The sequence below is a fragment of the Panthera leo genome, chromosome B3 (genome assembly GCF_018350215.1).
Source record: "Panthera leo isolate Ple1 chromosome B3, P.leo_Ple1_pat1.1, whole genome shotgun sequence".
In the NCBI taxonomy this organism is placed as follows: domain Eukaryota; kingdom Metazoa; phylum Chordata; class Mammalia; order Carnivora; family Felidae; genus Panthera; species Panthera leo.
The window spans coordinates 61,381,884-61,392,535 of record NC_056684.1 but is presented as its reverse complement, the minus strand read 5'-3'; the positions used below and the strand labels follow the sequence as shown (position 1 = coordinate 61,392,535).

The following is a 10,652-nucleotide window of genomic DNA, read 5'->3' as shown; positions in this document are numbered from 1 at the left end:
CCTGGCTCCACCCTTTCTGGGATTGCATTCTGGGCGCCCAAGACCCCCCGTACCCCCCTTTTTTTTGTTTAAGTTTATTTAAGTAATCTCTCCACCCAACTTGGAGCCTGGGCTCACAACCCGGAGGTCAAGAGTCGCATGCTTTTCCGGCTGAGCCAAGCCAAGACGCCCCTGCGCTCGGGACCCTTGAGGGGGAAGATGCACGGCTTGCCCTGCCCTCCACTACCCCACCAGGTAAACTCTATGCCAACACTGAGAACACTCATCCTTCGGATGTGCAGCAGACACAGGCCCTTCTACACACACGACACCCGTGACAGAAGGCAAAGTGTACTTCAGACGATCCTTCTGCACTCACCAGCCTGGATAATCACATCCTAAACCCAGCGCCCAAGTTTCTGGGCAGCACCCAGCAACCTACAAACACCAAGGTGACCTCCCCAGTGCATTTATTGGTGACCAAGAAGGTAAGCATGTAAAAGGAAAGGCAAGGCTTAAGGAAAGAAACACTGTAGGAGTGATGGTGGTGAGGAGAGAAGAAAACAGTCTCCTGATCCCCTTCCTGAGCATCCTGCCTCTGTTCACTGCAGTGTCTCTTCTTGGAAATCCTCTCTTTCTTCTCTCCCACACCCTACCCCTAAAGTCTTTCTCTCCCTTTAAGGCCAAGCTGAAGTGAACTCTAAAACCCCTGCCAACCAGGTCTATTCACTGAACTTTCCTTGAAATCTTACACCTGCACCACTTGTGTGGCTTGTTGGGAATGCACTGCCAATTATCAACTATTACTGGCCACCTTTTCACAAGCATGTATGCTATTCTCTTGAATAGACTGAGTTCCTTGGGGGCACCAGGCCCTCTTTGTTGCATCCATAGTGCTCAGCACCCAGCATATGGCCATGAAAATAGGACCTTAGTAAACCACTGCTTGATTGAAGGCTATGTTAGGGAAGCCAGTGTTAGTCCATTCATCCTTAAACTTTAGCAGGCATCAAAATCACTTTGAGGGCTTGTTAAAACAGATTACTGGGCCTCACCCTCAAGAGTTTCTGAATCAATAGGTCTTGGATAGGACCCAAACAAATTTGCATTTTTAACAAATTTCTAAGTATTCTATAGAATCATTCTTTAGTTCTCTTGGTCTCAACTGTAGCAGTAAATTTCAGCTACTAGTATTTAGCCATCTTTGGGGTCCAAAATAGTCCTGGGCCTGGTCAGAAGTTATGGGGAGTGAGGGAGGAGAACTGGAACCAGAAATGCTGGAAGAATGATAGTAGAAAATCATTGTTTGCAACCACCAATGAAATAATCGCTCCAGGCAACTATCATTAATGACTGATAAAACTATTGGGGGGGGGGGTGCCTGGGTGGTTCAGTTGGCTGAGCGTCTGATTCTTGATTCCAGCTCAGGTCATGATCCCAGGGTCATGGGATTAAGCCCCACATCGAACTCTGTACTGACAGTGCAAAGCCTGCATGGGATTCTCTCTCCCTCTCTCTCTGCCCTTCTCCCCTGGTTGCACTCTCTGTCTCTCAAAATAAATACATAAGTTAAAAAAAAAAACTGTTAAGTGAAAGGTTGATTAGGATTTTATGTATGATGGATCAGGTTGCCAATTTATGAACAACAAACCTTAACATCACTAAAAGTGAGACCACTGGACATAATGTGTCCCCGATGTGATACAATTAGAAGTAAAAACATTTCCCAAGAAAGTTTCATGCCAAAAAATTGGAACCAAATCTAGTGAAGCATCTAGATCTAACTACTAATCTACAGGAAATATGGGTGTTAGAGGAACATGTTAAATGATAACATGAGGATACAATTAACAAAACCCAAATTGTGGAAAATTCTACAAATGACCCAGTTTCTTCTATAATAGATTCTTCTCTTATATATTTACAAATACATAAGAGATTATCAATGAAATATATGGCCCTTCTTTGGATCCTGATTCAAACAAACCTAATATAAAAAGACATTTTTTGAGACTGTTGGGGAAAATTAAACACAAACTGGGTTTTATATGATATTAAGGATTTTTAAAAAAAATTATTGGGTATGGATGTGTTTTTTTGAAAAATAAACTTTATTTTAGACTAGTTTTAGATTTACAGAAAAATTGCAAAGAGTTTCCATTTACCCAAAACATAGTTTCTCCATTTTTTTAAGATTTTTTTTTTTTAAAGTAATCTCTACAACCAGCATGGGGCTCAAACCCACGACCCTGAGATCAAGAGTTGTCCACTCCACTAACTGAACCAGCCAGGTGCCCCTCATTTTTTAAATAAAGTTTATTTATTTATTTATTTGAGTTATCTCTATCCAACATGGGGCTCAAACCCACAACCCTGAGATCAAGAGTCATGTGCTCTTCCAACTGAGCCAGCCAGGCATGCCCCCCATTTTTAATGTTTTACTTCATTATTTATTCTAGAGAGAGAAGGATAGGGAGAGGGGCAAAGGGAGAGAGAGAGAGAGAGAGAGAGAGAGAGAGAGAATCTTCAGCAGGCTCCACACTTATCACAGAGCCTAATGCTGGGCTCCATCCCACAATTCTAGGATCCTTCCACTCTGAGACAAAGTCAAGAGTCAGTTGCTCAACCAAGTGAGCCACCCAGTTTTTTAAAGTAAAGTCTACCCCCAATTTGGGGCTTGAACTCAGGACCCCAGGATCAAGAGTCACGTGTTCTACTCACTGAGCCAGTCAGGTGCTCCAGTTTCCCGTTTTTAACATCTAACATTCAATGGTACATTTGTTAGACCAATGAACCAATATTGATACATTATTACCAACTAAAGTCCATATTTTATTCATATTTCCTCAGCTTTACCCTAATGTCTTTTCTCTGTTCCATAAGAACATTTAGTTGTCATGTCTCCTTAGGCTCCTCCTGGTGTTGACAGTTTTGTAGACTTTTTGTTTGTTTGTTTGTTTGTTTGTTTGTTTTTTTAATTTATTTTTGGGACAGAGAGAGACAGAGCATGAACGGGGGAGGGGCAGAGAGAGAGGGAGACACAGAATGGGAAACAGGCTCCAGGCTCCGAGCCATCAGCCCAGAGCCTGACGCGGGGCTCGAACTCACGGACCGCGAGATCGTGACCTGGCTGAAGTCGGACGCTCAACCGACTGCGCCACCCAGGCGCCCCTGTTTGTTTGTTTTTGATGAGTTGGACAGAGTAGTACTGGTAGAATGTATAGAATGTCCTTCAGTTGGGTTTTGTCTGATGTTTTTCTCATGATAATACTGGGGTTATAGGTTTTGGGGAAGAACAACACAGGGATGAAATGCTATTTTTATCACATTGTGTCAAGGCACCTACTACCAATATGACCTACGACTGTTGATGTTAACCTTAATCACCTAGAAATTTCAGATCTTTGTACTGTACCACCGCTGCTTCCAATCCCATCCTCTTTGGAAGGAAGTCACTCTGCGTGGCCCACACTTGAATGTGGAGGCTTGCTTCCTCTCCTTAAGGGTGGAGTGTCTACCTAAGTTATTTGTAATTCCTCTGCATGAGAGATTTGTCTATGCTCCCCATTAACTTATTTATTCAAAATATTTGGCCCTTTGATAGACCTCATCATTGTGTGTGGGGAGGATGGGGGAGGGTTTGGGTTTGGGTTTTTGAGCAGTTCTTTTTGGCCCTGTAAGATGCTCTGAGATCATTTTGTATATTTTGTGCCCAATCCTGGAATCAGCCATTTCTCCAAAAGTCCTTAGTTCCTTTTATTGGGAAGTGGAGTTAGAAATCAAAATTTGGGTGCTAGGTATGTTCATTGCTACTGAGGTGTCTTACTTTTAGGCCCTTCTCAACTGACAAAAGAAATATATCTATATATTGTTATATGTGCATATCTATAAATATTTCTATACATAAGCAACTGAATTTATATATGGATGAGGTTTTTATTTGTTAAGTCTGCTACAGTGTAATATTTATAGCTGAAATAATAATATGGCTAAGATTTGCTTTTAAGAACTCCAGGAAAACAACAAAAAATGGGAAAACAGAATACAATTGGCTAAGATAATCTGTGAAGTGGAGTGATAATTACATTGGGGATTATACTGTACTTTGGTCTCTACTCATATATATATTTAAAATATTTCATAATAAAAAGTTAAAAAAAAAAGTCACTGGCCAGGCTGTAGTTAAAGAGGATCAAAAAGAGAAATACAGACAGCTAGATATACAAACAAATATACTCACGCTCACACATATATTTCCTTTGTCAGTTGACAAAGGCCCTTACACATGGAACTCTTCCTTTCAGGGCCATTCCCTAGATGAAATTTTTTTTTTAATGTTTATTTATTTTTGAGACAGAGAGAGACAGAGCATGAACGGGGGAGGGTCAGAGAGAGAGGAAGACACAGAATCTGAAGCAGGCTCCAGGCTCTGAGCTGTCAGCACAGAGCCCGATGTGGGGCTCGAACTCACGGACCGTGAGATCATGACCTGAGCCGAAGTCGGATGCTTAACCAACTGAGCCACCCAGGCACCCGATTCCCTAGATGAAATTTTGAAGAGGACACATTTTTTCTTCCACACATTTAGACCCATCTGCTGTTTCAGAAACCTCAAACTTATTGCTCTCTCCTACCTCCTAAGTTTGCTTTTTGGGAAAAACTCTGACCATTTGAAAGTCCCTCTGTGACTCTACATCCAAGTTCGGTCTCTCCTAGGGATTTACCTTTCTGTTTCATCTTCAGCTGGGCAGGGAATGGCACTGTTTCTGACTCAGGAGCTTCAGGCAAGGGGTGTTTTGCAGGCACAACTGGCATCACACCTGCAGGCAGTTTTCCTCCAAGCCCTGGAGTGGATTCCCTGCCTTCTCTAAGGTGATGGAGAGCACAGTCTTCGACCTTCCCATTCCCTAAGTGGAATTTCCCAACTTTCAATGGGTCCCAAGGATCCATTCTTTCTTAGTAGCTGGGAAATAATGGGTCCTTGGTCACAGGGCAGTGAGACTACCTTGACCCCATCGCTCACCTTGGTTACTTCTTGGTCCACCCACTCTTGCCTGAGTAGGAAGGACAGGAAGGTCCTAACTGAAAAAGAAGCTGAAGCAGATGCTTCCTGAAACTGCTGGAAATTGCCATCAGGGAGTTCTGCTACTATGGGCAGATGGTTTTTATTTTTATTTCCAGGTTTGTCTGTGTCCTCTCTATCTATCCCTGGCCTCCTTGAGCAGTCCTGGATCATAAAAGGCAGAGTGGGCAGATACTTACTTCATCCAAGTAGGGAGATACCATGGCCCAACCTAGCTCCATCCATAATAATGGGTTGCTGCTGGCCTTTCCTCTCCCTGTATCCCCTTCTTACTCCCCTGGGATAGATCAGAGCTGGCTTTGGTACTGTTCTGAGGACAGGAACTCTTGGGACAGCTGCTCCTGCATTATGTCAAATACATTTCCTGTTGATTTGATTAGTTTCATTCGAAGCAATGCATTTATGAAAGGAAGGGAGATTTTGCAGGCATGAATTTGCACAGGCAGCCAACCTCCTTCAGACACACACACACACACACACACACACACACACACACACACGCATTTTCTCCCCATCCACCCACAAAGTGTCAGTCACATTTAGAGTTTGCACAAATGCACACCCTCCCTCATACATCACAATGCACACCCTCTTACCCACCTACACACTTCTTCCACAAAATCACACCTGCTCACATACCCTTAAAGCATGTTCCATGCCAGAAAGAGAGAGAGACAGAGATACATAGAGAGATGGGGTAGATAGGTAAGAAGAATGGGTTTCGAGGGCTCAGGAAAGCAAGCACTCTATGTGGGAGCTGGCTGGCAAGTCAGGAGACCAAGACCCCACAGTACCCCCTACCTTGTAAATAGAAATACTAAGAATTGATAAGGATTCAAAAGCGGGTATAGAGGAAGCAGGGACTCAGGGCTCCTGGCCCCACATGGAAAGTGTGCTGGCCCAGGGTGACAGAGATGTGCCTGAGGCCTACAGCTGAGATAGGAAGTTTGTGAAGGCTGTGAGTACAGAATGCAGTGGCATCCATGACATATCCAGGAAGCCTATTTTGACTGATGGGAAAGGATGGTCCTTAGGCTGGGATTCCCTGTCAGAGTTCAGGAAATGATGGGGAGGAAATGAGGGGAGAAAAGAAAGTGAAAGGTTGGGTTTGGGCTCTAGGTTCAACATCCTCTAGGAGAAGTATTTCCAGTGTCAAACAGAGTCAATAGGAGGAGGCTGCCTTTCATGGGAAACTTGAAATCCCCTGGAGAGAGGAGAGGTGGGGGAGATGGCCTCAAGCAGTGACAAGTGCTTAAGCGTAGAGCTGCAGCAGCCACTGTATTGCAGTCTTGCAGCCACTTTGCCACAGTCGTATGGCCCTGGCGAACCTGGCTTCAGCTCCAGACTGTTGTCTGCCTACCCTTATCCAACTCAGCCCAAACTCAGAAGCTGTGGATTCTGGAATGGAGCAAGTCTTTTCCTTTAAGAAAGGGTCCTGAAGCCCACCCACAGTACCCAAGAAAATTGGCAGAGTGCTCAGCTAAACCAGACTTGTGGCCCCTGCCACGTCTGACAGCCCTTCTGGAATCTCTCCCTGTGTTGCCACCTGGGGGCGCCCCCAGCTGGGTCTGAGGCTGCCACCAGCACTGCTGTTGTTGTTGTCATTAGTATAATTAATAAGCAAGCACTGATGGGGCCAAGTGGAGGAAGAGGCAGGCCCCTGCTGCTCAGGAGAATCCCTGATAAGATCCAGTGTGGAAACAGGAGGCTAAGTGGTTTGTCCTTCCTCCTTACCCAGCACTTCTGGAAGGGCCCTCTGGAGTAATCTCCAGGGGACAGGTAGAGGCAAGGGCAAGGGGAGGGAAACTCTTGGTAGGCTGCATTTGGAATCAGCTGTGTATCTTCCTGACAGGATGTCTTTGAGCACAGCCATCCCCCCGTGATTACTGTGGGGCAGGCCAAGCTCTGAGGCAATTATGAATTAATTTAACAGACATCTGTCTGTTTCTTTATGGAATGCCTATTGTGTGCAAGGTGGTCTACTAATAATAGCTAATGTTTTATTGGATTCTGTGAGGACGTAGCCAACTTCCACACCATGTCCTAGGGAATGGGGGATAGAAGCAGAGGAAGCAACTAGGAAGAATGACAGCCCTAAAAGATATAGGCCATTGGGCTTTGGCCTATGTAGAGTAGCAATGGGGATGTCAGATGAAACCTGAGGATTACCAAAAAGATCTTGGAAAACTCGAGACCCAAGGCTCAAGATCTTGGAGATAAAGGGGTGGGAAATGGCGCGCGAAAAAGGGAAATTTGGGTGAAAGCCTCAAGAAAGAAGCACGAAGGGGTGTTAGTCCAGTGGGGGAAGCCTTGAGTCACGATTTCGGGGCTCTGATGGTTGGGAATCTAGGGGACTGAGATGCTTTATGTCCTGAGAGGGGGGACGAGGTTCCAGCATCAGAGCCTGGACAAAAAATTGGGGTGCGGTAGAGGCTCGAGCGAGGTTTGACGGCAGGATCAGGAGTGCTAGGTTTGAAACGATGCTGGAGTGTGTTTAGGGAAAGGAGGGGCGTGGCTGGCTGCACCACCCGGGCACCAGCAGATCCTCGGGTCGGCACTGGGGAAGCTGGCCCGGGGTGCCGCCGCGGTAGGGGAGCCCCGCGGGCGGGCGCGGGCCGGGAAGGCGGCAGCAGGGTGGGCGCTCGGAGCGAGCCGCCCGAGGCTCCGCGGGGGGGCGGTACGAGCTCAGGCTTGCGGGCGGGCTGGTTGGGGAGGAGGCGGCGGCTCAGAGAACATGAATCAGCGGCGGCGGCGACGGCGGCGACGGCTGTGGAAGGAGCGCGGTGGCCCATCAGCGGCCCCGGGGACCCCGCGCTGCTGACGGCGGCCGCCGAGACTCGCTGCGCGCGCGGGTCTCGGAGGCGCGGGCCCCAGCGCCGCCCCCGGACCGGCCCCCGCCCCTCCCGCGGCCCTCCTCTCTCGTCCCTCCTCCTCCGTGCCTCCTCCCTCCTCTCTCCTCCCTTGTCGCTCGCGGGCCGGGCCCGGCATGGTGCGGCGTCGCCGCCGATGGCGCTGAGGCGGAGCATGGGGCGGCTGGGGCTCCCGCCGCTGCCGCCGCCGCCGCCGCCGCTGCTGCTGCTGGCGAGTCTGGCCGCTCTGCTGCTCGCTGAGCCCGCGGCCGCAGGTAGGGGTTGGTCGGGAGGCGGCGGAACGCTGGGGGCTGCGGAGGGGCGCGGCCGGGTGGGCGCCGAGGAACAGCCGAGCCGAGCGAGCCCCGGGCCTGGGCGGGCCGGAGAGTTGGGTGGGGGGACCGGAGCTGGAAGGCCGAGATTGGGGGCAACGCGGGGTGGGGGGGTCGGCTCTGCGCCGGGTCCGCTGCCGGCTCTCGGGCCGGGGCCCCACCCCCAACTTTCTCGCGTCCGGGGCTCTTCGGGTGGAAGGGAAAGGAGTGGGGCTGTGGGCTGAGCGGTCAGAGGGGGGTGTTCGGGACTGGATTTTCCCGCCTCGACGTACCTAGATGTTTACTCTCCGCTCCCCGTCCTGGAGACCCCAATTCTGCCCACCCTACACACGAAGGTCCCACTCTGAAACCACTGGAGCTGGACTGAACAGCCAGGAGGCACACCTGCACCATTGAGGGTACAGGGGCTGTGAGGGTGCCCGGTCACAGAAAACATCTGTACATACTATAGGTCCTGTACCCACTCAAAGCTTCCTGAAGCGGGGATTGTTGGAGAGGATAGGTTGGAGGAAGGTTGCTGGTCTTTGTAGGGGTTAGCCTCCTGTTCCCACATGGCCACTGAAGCATTTGCCGGTTGTGGGAGTGCTCCTCACAGCACTCTGCATCTCCAAGTTCACACTACACCCCTCTGGGACTGTTGGGTGTGTATGGGGTGTGAGGTTATCCCTCCTTGCCCTGTGACTGGCCCTGTGACACAGGCTAAAGTAGCAGCCATGGAGCTGGCACCTTGTTTTGAGACAGCACTCCCTGGTATATCAGATTCTCAGAGAAGGGAAGGGAAAGAGTGACAAGTATTTACAAGCTGAAAGGGTATATCTCAGAATTAGGGAGCCAAGGAATTTGCCTAGAGTTGCGCAGCAAAGGGTAGGAAGAAGCAGGACTGGATTCAGCTATGTGGATAGTTCACCTGCCCCTCTCTGCTTAAAAACATACCAGAAGACCAGGAGGGGTGTGTGTGTGTGTGTGTGTGTGTGTGTGTGTGTGTGTGTGTTCGCGTGCACGCGCTTGTGTGTGTGGATGCCTGCAGAAGGTAGTGCTCCACAGGGTGGCTCCTGTTGGTGTGACAGTAGCTCAGGGGTCTTGGACTCCCTGTTCAGGGCCCCTCCCCTGCTTTCTACCTCCTACCTCCCTAGCACCCGCCCCTGCACACATTCAGGTATTAATAGAGCGGGTGGCTGCCAGGAAGGCTGCCATGTGTTTGATCTGACGTGGTTCTGTAGCCATATGTTCTCCACTTCAGAGGAGCACCCCCTCCTTCTCTTCCTCAGCCTCCTTTCATTTGCCAAGGTGGGATGCGGGTTGAGGTAGGGGGGTGCCAACAGCAGTGTGAGTTCTGGCCTGAGACCTTGGGCAGGGAGCTGGCCGCCTGTTGCACTGGATGGGTGCAGCAGTCATTCCCAGGGCAGTACCCTGCCCCAGGTGTATAAGAATGCCCCACCTTTTCAGCCTGGCTTGTCTTCCTTCTGGTGGTTGGGCTTGAACTTAACATTGCCCAGTAGCGAAGTATGCGGAAGAGGTAACTATCTTAGAGCTGGGGGGAACTTGACAGTGGCAGAAATGGTGCCTGGAGAGCTTGTCACATTCCTCTCCCCAGACAAGGCCCAGGCCACCTTCCTTCCCACCCTGTCCAACATCTACTTTCTTGACCATTAGCTGAGAATGAGCCCTCCGACCCAGAAATTACGTTCTGGAAGAGAATAGGTGATATTTCCAGAGACAGGGGCCCTCTCAAGCATACTGACACCTTCTCCTTCCCACCTCTCAGGCCTGAAGCTCATGGGAGCCCCGGTGAAGCTGACAGTATCTCAGGGGCAGCCGGTGAAGCTCAACTGCAGTGTGGAGGGAATGGAGGAGCCTGAGATACAGTGGGTGAAGGACGGGGCTGTGGTCCAGAGTGTGGATCAGGTGTACATCCCAGTCAGTGAGCAGCACTGGATTGGCTTCCTCAGGTGCAGGACTGTGGGGGGAGGTGTGGCATGCCAGCCTGGGGGCAGGTTATGCTTTATGGGGGGGGCTTGGGAACTGGGACAATGCTGCTGTCCAGAGGTCTGGGTTTTTTGTTTTTTTTTTTTTTCTCGGCATTGTTTGGAAACATCCAGAAGTGGGGGCAGGCTGAACCCACTGAGTCTGCTCAGCACAGCTTCCCCTCTTGACCCTGGGAGGCGAGCCTGGTGTCCTGTTTCCACAGCCTGAAGTCAGTGGAGCGCTCTGATGCAGGCCGGTACTGGTGCCAGGTGGAGGATGGGGGAGAAACCGAGACCTCCCAGCCAGTGTGGCTCACGGTAGAAGGTGAGGAGGCAGGGACACAGGTGGGCATGTTGGCCTGGAGCAGGTGCTGTCTGCTAGTGACCACACCTCTGCAGAAAAAAGCTTGGTGGAAGCTGGGCTGCTCAACTCCCTCTGGGGCCT

At 49.9% G+C, this 10,652-nt stretch overlaps 1 protein-coding gene across 5 annotated transcripts in view; it reads left to right on the top strand.

Annotated features, from left to right (window-relative positions):
* The first annotated feature begins 97 nt into the window (after positions 1 to 97).
* TYRO3 (TYRO3 protein tyrosine kinase) overlaps positions 98 to 10,652 on the top strand; it is a 40,842-nt gene continuing 30,287 nt past the window's right edge. For 2 of the 5 annotated variants that reach the window (XR_006203631.1, XM_042942349.1), the window contains exons 1-3: positions 8,048 to 8,186; positions 10,009 to 10,192; positions 10,432 to 10,532. Coding sequence is in view for 1 of the 5 variants with exons in the window: in XM_042942349.1 (XP_042798283.1) it covers positions 8,069 to 8,186; positions 10,009 to 10,192; positions 10,432 to 10,532 (403 nt within the window). In the remaining 4 variants the exon portion in view is untranslated. Of the gene's footprint in view, positions 235 to 7,675; positions 7,697 to 8,045; positions 8,187 to 10,008; positions 10,193 to 10,431; positions 10,533 to 10,652 lie in introns of those variants that run through there. The other 3 variants (XR_006203634.1, XR_006203632.1, XR_006203633.1) reach the window with 3 other exon arrangements.